Source organism: Brienomyrus brachyistius, chromosome 4, assembly GCF_023856365.1.
Source record: "Brienomyrus brachyistius isolate T26 chromosome 4, BBRACH_0.4, whole genome shotgun sequence".
Lineage (NCBI taxonomy): Eukaryota > Metazoa > Chordata > Actinopteri > Osteoglossiformes > Mormyridae > Brienomyrus > Brienomyrus brachyistius.
Window position 1 is genome coordinate 24273098 of NC_064536.1, and position 15305 is coordinate 24288402.

Sequence of the window (15305 nt, forward strand, 5' to 3'; positions counted from 1 at the left end):
AGCTGAGAAAGTTTCGTGTCTCTCCTGAAGTCGTTTTACTCCGGCGCAGTGGAAAATGTCCTGACCCAGAACATCACGTCCTGGTATGGAAATAGCCATGTCCAGGACTTAAAGGGACTGCAGAGGGTGATTCGGGCAGCAGAGCGCTGCACCAGATCTGCTCTACAATCTCTGGAGGACTTGTACACTGTTGGAAATCAGTAACAGTTATGCTCATGAAAACTAAATTAATGTCTGTTGTGTATACAGTTTGTATAATGTAATATTTTATTCAAAAACTCCAACTCCAGTGTTTGCCCAGTCTGCTCTTCTCAGTCTGGCCTCAGTCCAAAACCACACCTACTGCAGCCTGAGAAGCAAGATGTTCCTCCCCCTCTCACACACAGATTACTGTGAGGGAAAAAGAAACTGAATTCTATTAGTGTTTGTTGTAAAATGGCAGAAGCCAGTGTTGCATTAGATCCGAACCAATTCAGCTGTCCAGTCTGTCTGGATGAACTGAAGGATCCAGTAACTACAGCCTGTGGACACAGTTACTGTATGAACTGCATTAAGAGCTGCTGGGATCAGGAGGATCATCTTGGAGTTTACAGCTGCCCCCAGTGCAAACAGACCTTCACACCCAGACCTGTTCTGAGCAGAAACACCATACTGGCTGAAGTGCTGGAGAAACTGAAGAAGTCTGGACTACAGACAACTGCTCCTGCTGACCATTATGCTGGACCTGGAGATGTGGAGTGTGATTTCTGTTCTGGGAGAAAACGCAAAGCTGCCAAGTCCTGCCTGGTGTGTCTGGTCTCTTACTGTGAATCTCACCTCCAGCCTCACTATGAGTCTCCAGCTTTTAAGAAGCACAAGCTGACTGATGCCACTGGACATCTGCAGGACAAGGTCTGTTCCCACCATGAGAAACCCCTGGAGGTCTACTGCTGTACCGACCAGCAGTGTATCTGTTATCTCTGTACGATGTATGAACACAGAGGCCATGATACAGTCTCAGCTGCTGCAGGAAGGACGGAGATACAGGTCAGGCCAGAAATATTCTTCTACAAATTATAACATTTATTTGAAATAAAAATGGATTTTGTCTTAGTGCACTTGAATTTATCTACTCTGAAGACACCAAGATCAAGTCTGGTTTGGGAAAGTGAAAGTAAAATTAACTGAAAATGCAAAATGTTGTTATAAAGTGTAAAAAAGTTCTCATTGAATTCCTACTAAAAACTCATTTAAACAGTGAATCATGTGGCTGCAGCTGGATACATACAGCAAGCAAACAGGGTTCAGAGGTTCACTTACTGTTTGGCTGAGCATCTGAATGGCTGAGATGTCTGAGCTAAGAGGCTGTGGTGTGATTGTTGCTGCCAAATGCTGTGGGTCCAGCATCTCAGAAACAGCCACCATCCTGGGATTTTAACACACTGCAGTGTGTAGAGTTTACTGAGGATGGTGCAATAAACACCTCAGGTGGTCAGACCTGTGGTGGGTCTGTGGGTGAAAATACCTTGTTAATGAGAGAAGTCAGAGGAGAACAGCCAGACTGTTACAGCTAACAGGAGGGTCACAAGTGCAAAAATAACAGCTCAGTACAATGCTGGTGAGTCAAGGGGTCTATGTCCAGTTTATCCTACGTACCGACAGTCAATCAGTCATTTAAGAATATCCATTCATCCATCCATCCATCCCTCCCTCCATCCATCCATCCACCCATCCATCCATCTCCTAACCGCTTATCCTGGTCAGGGTAATGTGTAGCGCCTGGAGTCTTTCCCAGGCAGCATAGGGGACAGCATAGGTCCACCCTGGAGAGAATGATTAAAGAATTTTATCTCCGCTAATGAAAGAAACTTGTTTTGTCATCTTGTTTGCTGTCTGTAGAAACAAATGGGAGAAACACAGAAGGAATTTCAGCAGAGAATTCAGATGAGAGAGAAGGAGCTGCAGGAGCTGAGAGAGGCTGTGGGCTCATTCAGAGTGAGTATGAACCTGAAGAGAAGATAACAGCTGGCTTGTGAAATCAAGACTCTTCCCCAGACTCAACAGATTTATAGAGCTGTGTGGATTAATCACACTAAGGTCACTGTGGGTTATTCTGAGTCAGAGGTTTGGTGGGACAAAGGTCCAGATAACAGTGTCACGAGACAGAACAGGAACAGGGCACCCAGACAGGGTGCAGTCAAAGAGCCAAATCACAGTATGGGAGTCAAAGTCGGGGTTGTAACAGAGATCGGAAAGCGGGGTAATCTACCCAGGGTAGTGAGGGAAAAGGGGAACAGTCATGGGGACACGGTGAAGGGGAGACACTCAGGCTCACCTAGATGGGGGTCGAGGTCAGCAGTCACTTGGGTGGGAGGGTCTGGGAGATCAGGCACACAAAGACTCACAGGAGGAGCTCCTGCTCACAAACAGGGGTTAACTAAACTGGGATTACAGTCTTGTCCAATTTATTAAGAAAAATGTCATTTAAGGCTCATTTGAGAAAAAGCAAGTTTTCATATACATGTGCAATGAAAATAAACACGATGAAGTTACCAATTAAACTGAGACCTAAAGGTGACACCCAACCTGCCACCAGTCTCTGACAAATCCCTGCAGCTGACAGTGTATGAGCTTAATGAGCGATCATTTCCAATCAGTGCTGGCTGGGTTTCAGTACCTGAGGCATCCAGCATGGTGACGCTCCAAACCCCAACACTGTGCTGTTTTTATACCTCCTGTAGGCTCACATCACTATTGTACAATGAGGCTCTCTGGAGTCTCAAAAGCGGCCAATTGTAATTTACCGTCCTCTGCTCCCTGTGTCACCAACAGAGCTCAGCACAGTCAGCAGTGAAGGACAGCGAGAAGATCTTCACTGAGATGATCCGCTCCATTGAGAGAAAACGCTCTGAGGTGACAAAGCTGATCAGAGATCAGGAGAAGGCTGCAGTGTGTCAGGCTAAGAGAGACATGGAGATACTGAAGCAGGAGATTGATGAACTGAAGAGGAGACACTGTGAGCTGGAGCAGCTTTCACATACAGAGGATCACATCTATTTCCTCCAGGTAACAGAACAGCTACTTTGACAATAAGAAAACCAGGGTATTAAAATGGATGCATGTTCTCATTTGTATTTCATCTAGTCTGTCATTTGTCAGATGTTAATGGTCCTGCTCATTTGATTATAATACCCAGTTGTTATGATGAAGCTGTTTAATCAGACTTTGTGTCTGTAGAGGTGCCAGAGTCTTCCTGTTGTCCCTGAAGCTGGATTTGGACCCAGATTCTCTGTCTATGCACGCTGCTCTTTTGAGAACGTGAGGAAGGTGGTTTCTGAACTGAAGGATCAACTGGAAAATGTTTGCGAAAAGAAAACAGCAGAGATCCATCACACAGGTTAATAAATAAATACATTTTTCTGTCTGTTCATGTTAATATAGACCATGCAGAGAGAGTATGCAGTGCAGTCAGCCTCATGTTTGTGTGACCAAGTCAGTTTCTGTTTCCAGTCAGACTAAATCTTTGTGACAACTGATAATTTAGCTCCACATTCTTCAAGTTGCAAAACCCAGATCACAGGAATCATGTTTCTTCTGCTTTATAGAATCCAAAAATCTGTATTATGAGTAACTTACAATGATTTACAGCTTGTTAAGCTGCCTGTTATTGTCCCTCATAATGATAATACCCTACTGCTGGTGTCTCCACAGTGAGTGACGTCCATCTCCCACAAGTAAATTCCTTTTACTCACATCCCTGTTTCTCTCTGTCTCCTTCTAGTTACCGAAGACACTGTCCTATCAGGATTAGTGCCCAGGACCAGAGCAGAATTCTTACAATGTGAGTCTGTTCACACACACGCTTCTCTCTCCCTGTATGAGGTGGAGTGTGTTTTATTGTGTTTTATTGTCTTTCGTTTTCTTCTGCTAGGGGAGCTTCTCTTTCTCTCTCCTGCTGCCTCCTTTCACATTTACAGGAGCTGTTTATGTCAGTAACCTTTGGATCCAATTGCAAGGCAAGTTCATTCAGGGGCTTTTCCACACACCAGGAATGGTACATTTGGTACTTTACCTTTTCCACTGACTTCCAACTAATAACCAGTACCAATAGCTGAGCATGTGGCTCAGTGGGTAGAGCCTGTGTCCCTGTAATCTGACGGTCGCCAGTTCACACCCACCCTCAGCATGTCTTCTGGGTCCCTGAGCAAGGCCCTTAACTCCCAGCTCCCTGGGCACCACTACAGGTGGTAGCTCTTCACAGACAACTTACTCTACAAAGAGCAAGTTAAGGGAGGCATAAAAAGAGATTTTCCCCACAGGGATCAATAAAAAGTATCAATTATTATTAATAAAAGTTCCTGTACCCAAAGTACCAAAGCAGCTGCGTTACTTTTTTGGTACTTGAGGTGGGACTTGCAAACACATTCATTGCATAATACAAACAAATAAATAAATAGTCAATTAAAAAGAAGTTACATTGTAGAGGCAGCGTATGACTAAACTCCTGCTGATTTAGTGCATTGAAAATATACAGCAAACATTAATATTTTAAGCCCTGTTTATGATGAGCTGACAGTGTTAGCAGACCTCAGGTCTTCAGGAAGCTTGTTCCACAGACAGGGAGCATAGAGACTAAAAGCTGCTTCACCCTGCTTCGTCTTGATTCTGGGACACTGAGTAATCCTTTCCCAGATGCCCTCAGGGGTCTGCATGCTGCGTGACATTCAAGGAAATCAGAAATATATTTATGTCTGAGACCATTTAGTACACAAGAATAATATTTTACAGCGAATCCTGTGATGCTCAGAAAGCCAGTGCTGTGATTTAAGGACCAGGTGCATTATACTCTTATGCTATTATGTAATATTATCTTATGGTGAACCGTGCTGAACGCAGCACTGACATCCAATAATACAGATCAAAATGAAGATTTGTGATTCATCACTACTGAGATGGATGTCATTTAAAACCTTAACCCCTGTAGTGTCAGTGCTATGCTGTGGTCAAAATCCAGACTGAAAATCATTTAAGGTCATTGTTTTGAACCATGAAAGAACTAAGTTGCTAAAAAACATCCTTTTCAGTGATCCTATAGTTACTTACTAATGGGGAATCTAGGTTGCAGTTTTATGAAAGAGGTTTGATATCTCAGGCCTTCAGGGCCCTTGGAAAAAGGCCTGACTGAAGAGAACTATTGACTATTTGTAGCTCAGGAAACCCCACGACGACATGGGGAGAACATGCAAACTCCACACACATTTGACCCAGGCGGCAACTTGAACCCGGGTCCCAGAGCTGTGAGGCAACAGTGCTAACCACTGCACCACCATGCCACCCCTCACATTTTCATGTCTTAGCATATTATTATAATACTTTCATGAAGATAAATGATTTATTTATGGTTAATATTATTATTATTCATTTAGATATTTCTTTAGCTATATGTGAGTGACTCGGTCCATATAGCGCTTCTCTGACGTCTTAACTGCATCATTTACATCTTCCTCAAAGTTATTCTCTATGACTGTATTACATCTCTGGTCAAATGATATTCTCTCGGGAGTTTTCTTCGGAGTTTATTCCGAATTCTTTCCTATACTTTCTGTAGTAAATTGTCACCATTCCTTCCTGGGTCTTCATAAAAAATGATATATTTTCTCTGATTTACTTATTATATCCAGCTGAGTTCGGAGTGGTGAGGATATTTTGCGCTGCTCAGTCAGCAGTTACAGTAGTGAAGTGCAGAGTGAAGGGCAGACAACTGCAGAGCCAAAGGAACTTTACTCAAGAGAGGAAGGGTGACGTCCGTGTGCAGGGCGAGTGAACCGGGAGCGGGGAATCAGAGTCAGGCAGACAGAAGTCCCAAAACGGGGTTTAATGCGGGCTAAGCACATAAACACGGAGAACACTTCACAAAACTTTTAGTGACCGGACTTGGGTAAACTGACTTGAGTGCAGACTAAATACACATTACTAAGGGATGGAAGTGCAGAACAGATGAGAACAATCAGGAATTCACATGAGGTAACGAGGGGGGCGTGGCAAACAGGTGGATCGGACGAGCAGGTCATGACAGGAGGTGTGAGGGTGAAGACTATCGGTACAGAACTGAACAATGTCGTAATATTAGTCACCTTTGCGCTCTTGCATGTTTGAGTGATTTACAACTGACATGCCCCCCCCCCCCAAAAAAAAAAAAAACTATCTGTCTTTCTTTTTTGTAAATACGTCTAGTTTTGTTTTTGCCTTAATTGCATGTATACCTCTATACCATTAAAAAGTCGTATCTCAAACCCCCTTCCCTACCCTCTTTGTAAATCTTCGGTCAGACATTTAGGATAAAACGGCTCTTTGCTTTAAAAAGGTTGCCGACCTGCCGATCTAGGGGGTGGAAAAGTGCCACATATAGTGATTTGCCAGCCAAAGACCTGATATTAAGTAAAGCTAAGATTAATGTATTAAACACATTGTCTGACCCAGTCTGTAGGTGACACACAACTGCAGTCAGATTAGATAGAGTAGCTGTGGGCTTTGATGCACGTTGTTCCCCCTGAAGTCAGTCAGAACAGGAATGGCTGATACTGGGGCTACTCCTCACTGCCTAGTGTGGGCTGTAGCTACAGCAGTGGATCCAAACCAAGTAAGCGGGGGGGGGGCTTAAGGGCCCAGGCTGTCCTAGATGTCAGCCTGTACTGTAATGCTGAAAGCAGGGAGGCTGCCCTCGCTTTGTTTGGGTAGCAGGAACTTTTTGGTCCCACACAGTAACAACTAATCAAGGCCTTTTATCTACATCCTCAAGCTAAGTTCACACTACATGATTTTAGCCACAATTTTCTGCTTGACATTGCTGCCAAGACCCCCAGATTGCATATCGATTGGTGCCGGCAAGTCAGAGCTCAATAACCATTTGTAACTGTTCAGATATTTCACCTGACGGAGGCGCTGTTGCATTGCAGACACCCGTCAGATATTTGGAGCTGTAAATGTCTTGACTTTGTTGACGACTCCAAAACCTGTAGGTGTGAAAGTGTCACAGTGATAATGACATACATCCAATGAGAGGACAAGACACTGGGTGAGGAGTGATGTTAAAACGGAGAAATAAATTTATTTAGATACTGTTCTTATTGATCAGGTATGTGTACGTGTATATACATTCACACAGTTATTGTGATGTGTGTGTGTTTTTGTCCTGAATGAAGATCTATTTTTATGCGTTCAGGTGAATTTCTGTGTCAGTGTGATTTTAGACAATATCCAAAGATCCGCTGAAACAGAAAATCACTTAATTTCATTTGTCAGTTTCTTTTTTCTCTTTTTAGATATAGGGTGGGTTTGTGTCTAAAGATGCCTAGTTTTTTTAAAATGGTAGTTTTAATTGGTAATTTAAGAAAAAAACCTTCTTTTTGTGCACTAAGTGCACCTGTTTTGAGATTCGTTAGTATTGTCGTAAGTCGGCACCCATAGTCTCCCCCAAACTGGCTGTGACACAGAGCATCTCCTCAGTCTGCGCTTAGCGCTGCTGGAAGGAGGTGAGTGTGCGAAGTGGTTCACAGGATGTTCATATTATGATGTAAAGACAAACTCACTTTTAATAGTAATGTTTGCTGTACAATTATATGGTTAAGCATTTCAAATCTATCCATTTTGAGAATGTTTCTATGCCTTTCATTTTAGGTTTATTATACAGTATGTACATGAGTTATGTTTTTGTTTTCAGGATATTCTGGGCTACTCTGATATGTCATAAGTTGATGTGTTAATGCTGACGCAGTCTTGAAATTTTTTTGTCTTGGCATCATTGATGTCATTTTTGTATGAAGATAAACTACTAGCGCCTATTGAAATTTCTCGCATTTTAGTAAATTAAAATATATGCCTCATTGCGCACAGGGTTACTGTTGACAGAAATGAATAATGTGCTCTCAAATTGTCAAGTGTATATGTGTGAATGAGTTTGTATTGATGACCGATGGGTGGCAGCTGTGAGCTAAGCCGATGTTGTAAAAGTGTTAATAAAGTTTTTCCTCTTGACAGTAAAGAGACTGGAGATTAACGTGTGTGTCAGTCCTCCATAAAGATATATACATTCGGTTTAATATAATATTTTACTCACCATAACCGCTGTAGCGTGTATTTCTGCTAACAGTTACTCTGGAATACTTTAGCCCACAATGTTGCATCTTGGACACCCGGATCAGGTAAATTCTCTCGATCATGTCTGTTTGTTATATCTATTCAAAGTTACCAGCCTGAGTCTGAGCGCGAAAAGCAACGCATTTTGCTGTTGTCGGGATTTTAAGGGTTATTTTTTGACGAAAGTTTATAGTTTTATTAACCTGTAATTAAGCCTGTTAATTTAGCAGCATTTCGGCGCGTCTTCCCACCTGCGTCGCATGGGTGTCCGACATTTCCTGAGCTATTTCACATCCTTTCATTTCTGCTTCGTTTTTATATTTTATGTATCATACAGAATAATAGCTTTCAGGCTAAAATGCAGTTGGGTCCCCAGCGAGTCTCTCAGCGCGGCGAGTCTCACAGCGCAGGGGGCAGCCGGAGCGCCGCAGACTCGGGCGGCTACATGAGTATATTGGGAATAAAATGTGTGTATTGGAGCGAATTCTGTGTTAGTGAGTGTGTGAGGTGTGACAGAGATAATGATGGAGATGCTGGGCTTTGTCATGGGATTAATCGCTCTTCCTCTTGCCTACAGACTCCTGCCCGCTGACGCTGGACCCCAACACAGCAAACAGGTTCCTGTCTCTGTCAGAGGGGAACAGGAAGGTGACACGGGGGGCAGAGCAGCCATATTCTGATCATCCAGAGAGATTTGACAGCTGGTGGTGCCAAGTTCTGTGCAGAGAGAATCTGACTGGTCGCTGTTACTGGGAGGCTGAGTGGAGTGGATATGGAGTCTGGATAGGAGTGACTTATAAAGGAATCGGGAGGAAAGAAGGGAGGGATGACTGTAAGCTTGGAGCCAATGACAAGTCATGGATGCTGTGCTGCGATTCTGACAGTTACTCTGTCTGGCACAATAATAACCAGACTGTCATACCCATAGAGCCCTCAGACTCCCGCAGAGTAGGAGTGTATCTGAACCAGGCGGCTGGAACTCTGTCCTTCTACAGAGTCTCCTCTGATGGGCTGACCCTCCTGTACAGCTTCACCTCCTCATTCACTGAACCCCTCTATCCAGGGTTTCATGTTTTGTTATTCTCCCCTGTGTCGCTGTGCATGCTGGGATAGCTCACTGTGTGCTGGAGGAATCATTTTTACCTTAGAGTGTCACATGTCGCTGCTTCTCTGCGGCAAAAAGGTAAAATCTCTGCTTTTTACCCAGTATAACCCTTTTTACTCTGAAGTGTGACGTATGTTATACAAGATCAGTGACTGGGTTCCGGAAACTGAGCAAACATGCAAATGACTGTTTTTCTCTCTGATTAAAATGTCATCCTGATTGGGGATTCCATCCATCCATCTATCATCTTCCGCTTATCCGGGGTCGGGTCGCGGGGGCAGCAGTCTCAGCAGAGAAGCCCAGACTTCCCTCTCCCCGGCCACTTCATCTAGCTCCTCTGGGGGGATCCCGAGGCGTTCCCAGGCCAGCCGGGAGACATAGTCTCTCCAGCGTCTCCTGGGTCTTCTCCGGGGTCTCCTCCCAGTGGGACATGCCCGGAACACCTCCCCAGGGTGGCATCCCGGAGGCATCCGAATCAGATGCCCGAGCCACCTCATCTGGCTCCTCTCGATGCGGAGGAGCAGCGGCTCTACTCCGAGTCCCTCCCGAATGACTGAACTCCTCACCCTATCTCTAAGGGAGAGCCCAGCCACCCTGCGGAGGAAACTCATTTCGGCTGCTTGCACCCGCGATCTCGTTCTTTTGGTCACTACCCATAGCTCATGACCATAGGTGAGGGTAGGAACGTAGATCGACTGGTAAATCGAGAGCTTCGCCTTTTGGCTCAGCTCTCTCTTCACCATGACAGATCGATGCAGTGCCCGCATGACTGCTGACGCCACACCGATCTGCCTGTTGACCTCCCGTTCCATCATTTCCCCACTTGTGAACAAGATCCCGAGATACATAAACTCCTCCACTTGGGGGAGGACCCCATCCCCAACCCGGAGAGAGCATTCTACCCTTTTCCGGCTGAGAACCATGGTCTCGGATTTTGAGGTGCTGATTCTCATCCCAGCCACTTCACACTCGGCTGCGAACTGCCCCAGTGAGAGCTGAAGGTCACGGTCCGATGAGGCCAACAGAACCACATCATCCGCAAAAAGCAGAGACCTAATCCTGAGGTCACCGAACCGGACACCCTCAACGCCCTGGCTGCGCCTAGAAATTCTGTCCATTAAAGCTATGAACAGAATCGGTGACAAAGGGCGGCCCTGACGGAGTCCAACCCTCACCGGAAACGAGTCCGACTTATTGCCGCCCATGCAGACCAGGCTCTGGCACCGGTCATACAGGGACCGAACCGCCCTTAAAAGGGGGCCCGGCACCCCATACTCCCGGAGCACTCCCCACAGGACTCCCCGAGGGACACGGTCGAATGCCCTCTCCAAGTCCACAAAACACATGTAGACTGGTTGGGAAAACCCTCCAAAACCCTGCTGAGAGTATAGAGCTGGTCCACTGTTCCATGGCCAGGGCGAAAACCACATTGCTCCTCCTGAATCCGAGGTTCGACAATCGGGCGGACCCTCCTCTCCAGGACCCCCGAATAGACCTTACCAGGGAGGCTGAGGAGTGTGATCCCCCTATAGTTGGAGCACACCCTCCGGTCCCCTTTCTTAAAGAGGGGGACCACCACCCCGGTCTGCCAGTCCAGAGGCACTGCCCCCGATGTCCACGCGATGCCGCAGATGCGTGTCAGCCAGGACAGCCCCACAGCATCCAGAGCCTTGAGGAACTCCGGGCGAATCTCATCCACCCCTGGGGCCCGGTCACCAAGGAGCTTTTTGACCACCTCAGTGACCTCCGCCCCAGAAATAGGCGAGTCCACCCCCAAGTCCCCACACTCTGCTTCCATATCGGAAGGCGTGTCGGTGGGATTGAGGAGGTCTTCGAATTATTCCTTCCACTGACCCAAAACGTCCCGAGTTGAGGTCAGCAGCGCACCATCCCCACCAGAAATAGTGTTGATGCTGCACCTCTTTCCCGCCCGGAGCCGCCGGATGGTGGACCAGAATCTCCTCGAAGCCGTCCGGAAGTTCTGCCGGAGGAAGTAGTTGAAACTCTCCAGGGGGTTCTGCCAGACTTTCCCAGCAGACCCTCACTATACGCTTGGGCCTGCCAGTCCTGGCCGGCTTCCTCCCCCACCAGCGGAGCCAACCCACCACCAGGTAGTGTTCAGTAGACAGCTCCGCCCCTCTCTTCACCCAAGTGTCCAAGACATGCGGCCGCAAGTCTGACGACACGACTACAAAGTCGATCATCGAACTGCGGCCTAGGGTGTCCTGGTGCCAAGTGCACATATGGACACCCTTATGCCTGAACATGGTGTTCATTATGGACAATCCGTGACGAGCACAGAAGTCCAACAACAAAACACCGCTCGGGTTCAGATCGGGGGGGCCGTTCCTTCAAATCACGCCCCTCCAGGTCTCACTGTCGTTGTCCACATGAGCATTGAAGTCCCCTAGCAGAATAAGAGAGTCCCCAGGAGGAACGCTCTCCAACACCCCTTCCAAGGACTCCAAAAAGGGTGGGTATTCTGAACTGCCGTTTGGTGCATAAGCGCAAACAACAGTCAGAACCCGTCCCCCCACCCGAAGGCGGAGGGAGGCTACCCTCTCGTCTACTGCGGTAAACCCCAATGTACAGGCACCCAGCCTGGGGGCAATAAGTATGCCCACGCCCGCTCGGCGCCTCTCCCCGCGGGCAACTCCAGAGTGGAAAAGGGTCCAACCCCCCTCAAGGAGACTGGTTCCAGAGCCCAAGCCGCGCGTCGAGGTGAGTCCGACTATATCTAGCCGGAACTTCACAACCTCGCACACCAGCTCAGGCTCCTTCCCCATCAGAGAGGTGACATTCCATGTCCCTAGAGCTAGCTTCTGTAGCCGAGGATCGGACCGCCAAGGTCCCTGTCTTTGGCCGCCGCCCAGATCACATTGCACCCGACCCCTATGGCCCCTCCCATGGGTGGTGAGCCCATTGGAAGGGGGACCCACGTGCCTTGTTCGGGCTGCGCCCGACCAGGCCCCATGGGTGTAGGCCTGGCCACCAGGTGCTCGCCATCGAGCCCCACCCCCAGGCCTGGCTCCAGGGGGGGCCCCGGTGACCCACATCCAGGCAAGGGAAACCGTGGTTCCAAACTTGTTTTCTTCATAGGGGTTTTTCTGAGGGGATTCATCGAGTTAAAAACAAAAAAGTTATAAATCACATTAGTTATGTTAGATTAAATCACTCGATCAAAATACAAGCAAGAATAAAAATTTCATAACTAAAACGACGACAATCGACAAGCTAATTAGCAAATGGCGTCTCTCTCACCCCCATTAAAACACAGGAAAAGAATCATTAAATGCCGTCCTTACTGTTTTGATATTGTTTGGTGAACAGACATATAAGCCGAGTGTGCTAGTGTCAGCTGTAGCTATGTTACAAAAAAAATCTACTTTTACAGATTTGTATGGCATTACCTTCATAGGAACCGTCTTAGAAAGAGCTTTCCAACAGTAAAAAATTGTTGCTAGGCCAAATATTAATGCTTTTAGGAATTTTAAATTAGTGAAAAATAGCCATTGATTCGGTCATTGAAAAACCATAGGAACTTGTACTTGACTTTGTAATCTGATTCTTGGACGCTTCATTTCAAAATGCTCTAACTTGCTTAATTCTTACCCAAATTGCACAACTGAGGTACCATTGGGCAGCTTATGAATAGGATAAGATATAGTATTTTCACATTGTCTTAACCTAAATTAACCCCTTCCTTTCTAATGACAGTATGATGAGAGAATCTTCAAGGTTGATGAGGCATTGAGCAGATGGTTACCACACAAGGATACTACTTTACATCCATGAAATTCCATGCTTTGTTAATGTAAGAGTTATATCTCATTTCTAAATTGGAAAAGACAATAATTAAAGCTTGAAAAGTACTCAACCTTTAAAGAGTGGAAAGAAATCACATTTTAGACATTTGATCAAGATCTAAACTATGATTCTGGGTGAGGTAAATAATCTTGCGATTAAACTAATATTAAATGTCCTTGGGGTGCTTTATTTCTCCCTGGATGGTTGGCCTTTTTCCCCAGGATTTTCGTCCGCCATGATGGATCCGCTGAACGGACCACCAGTCCTTTCGGTCCCTAAGAAAAGTACCTTTTGGACATGTATTTTTACATGAAACTTTGTCAGTGTATAGTTTAAACATAGTATAAAAATGTAAACTTACCTTTGACACTATGCTAATAGACACGAGAGTTAGAATCAGCTGAATACGAGACAAATTTTCAGTACTTGCGAATCAAAGGAAATTGTTGACAGATGTGAAATTCGAAAACAATGTTGTAGATGGGCATTTCCTCTATTCCATAGCAGGGATTTCCTGGGAAATAGGCCTCAAACAACTAATAGAAAGAGCGCTTTCTCGGAGACACTCATAGGCAAGACCCAACCTCGCTAGCAGGCTACCTGAAGAAAATCGCTACTGCTGAACGCGGTAATTGTAACATAGCTATCAGCGGTCCATCATTATTTTTCTGAGCTCCGCCCCATCACTCGCATCATCCATTTGTGTATCAGGATAACAATTTATATATCATGACACTTACTAAGTAAATAATTACACAAGTAATTAAAAATAAAGCGTAACACATTTTTACTCCTTAAAAATACGGTTTAACTTCAGACGGCTGAGCCGCACGCGCCACCTACTGCCATCCTGAGGTAACTGCGGGTTACTTTCTAATGCCAGAGATGACCGTTAACGTATCTGACAGTTTCTCATTGTAGCGAGTGGTGGAATGCAATACTGCCAAATAGTACCAAACAATGGTACCAATAGCCACAAGTTAGCCCGACTACGCCACCCCAGGTATTACACCCAGAGAAAGTTCAATCGCCCTATCCCCGGGCAAAGGCACACTGGTCCGTTCACCATAGAAGCGGAGAGACGTTGTTCCAAACACACACAATTTTAATTAAAAAGTAAAACCATAAAAAGGAGTAGTCCGTCAATCGGAACACCATCGGCTTGAAATACAGCCCGCATATCAGCAGCCACTTCTTGCCGGAATAAAACTGGGCGCTGGATGCTACGACAGCACAGCTGAACCAGCAAGGATCATGCAGTCACAGGTGGGAAGGGGGGGGGGGGGATTATATAAATATATAACTGCAAGCCACAATAACAAAAATCACACAAAACCCAGAAAAACACTGCAGTCAAAAGGAAATCAAACAAAAAATACAAAACCATTTACATTGATACACAATAAGAACGTTTCTCATTCAACACATGACACCAAATATATACCAAACAAAACAAACATAAGGCAATTAAAAAACACAAACCTTTGAAAAGCGGGGGACCAGTCAGCCCCTCTAACACCCGCTCTGACGCATGTGGATGCACACACCCCCCCAGCCAAACAGTCCCCCCCAGCTAAGGACCCGCTGACTAATCAGCCTGCTATAGGCTGGACAGAGTACAAGGCAAACCGAAAACGCGCAAAGCGCGAAACCGTGCAAATGTCACTAAACAGCCGCCGCTAGGCAGAGCAGAGCCGCCGCTAGGCAGAGCAGAGCCTACTACTATGTAGTCCTGATAGCGTTGGTTGGGACGACTAATTCTCCCTGACCGGGTGACATAAGGCTGGCTGTTCACTGGACCTGCTGGGCACACAGTTGTATGTGCTGAAGGGGTAGATGATGGAGGTCGAGGTTCAGCAACAGGAGCAGCAGCAGCAGATGTGCCTTGGGAAGGAGTTGGCAGTGTGTCTTCCTCCTCCACGGGAGCAGGTTCCGGAACCTGGAGGAGTTGTCGCCTGTTTCTGACAGGCAGTACCACGTGAGGCCACAATATAACTGTTAGGCTGAGGTGCAGGGCTGCGCATTACTGATAATCGGTCATACCCACAGGGTCATACCCACAGGGTCATACCCCGGGGCAGATTGCGGGTATGCAGAAGAGCGGCCTGAATGTCCGTCTTCTCACGGTGGCATTTCTCCAGCAGATGTTTCGCGGCTCAAACTGCCCATTCTGCTAAACCATTGTTTTGAGGATAGTGGGCACTGCTATGGATATGTTTGAAGTCCCATGAGTGGGTGAAGTCAAAGAAGTTCTTGCAAACAAACTGGCTAGTGTTGT

At 46.2% G+C, this 15305-nt stretch overlaps 1 protein-coding gene across 1 annotated transcript in view; it reads left to right on the top strand.

The window, feature by feature from the left end:
• The first annotated feature begins 421 nt into the window (after positions 1-421).
• LOC125740156 (tripartite motif-containing protein 16-like) overlaps positions 422-15305 on the top strand; it is a 130608-nt gene continuing 115724 nt past the window's right edge. The window contains exons 1-4 of the mRNA XM_049011004.1: positions 422-1026; positions 1879-1974; positions 2812-3045; positions 3217-3376. Coding sequence (XP_048866961.1) covers positions 436-1026; positions 1879-1974; positions 2812-3045; positions 3217-3376 — 1081 coding nt within the window. The 5' untranslated portion in view covers positions 422-435. The remainder of the gene's footprint in view (positions 1027-1878; positions 1975-2811; positions 3046-3216; positions 3377-15305) is intronic.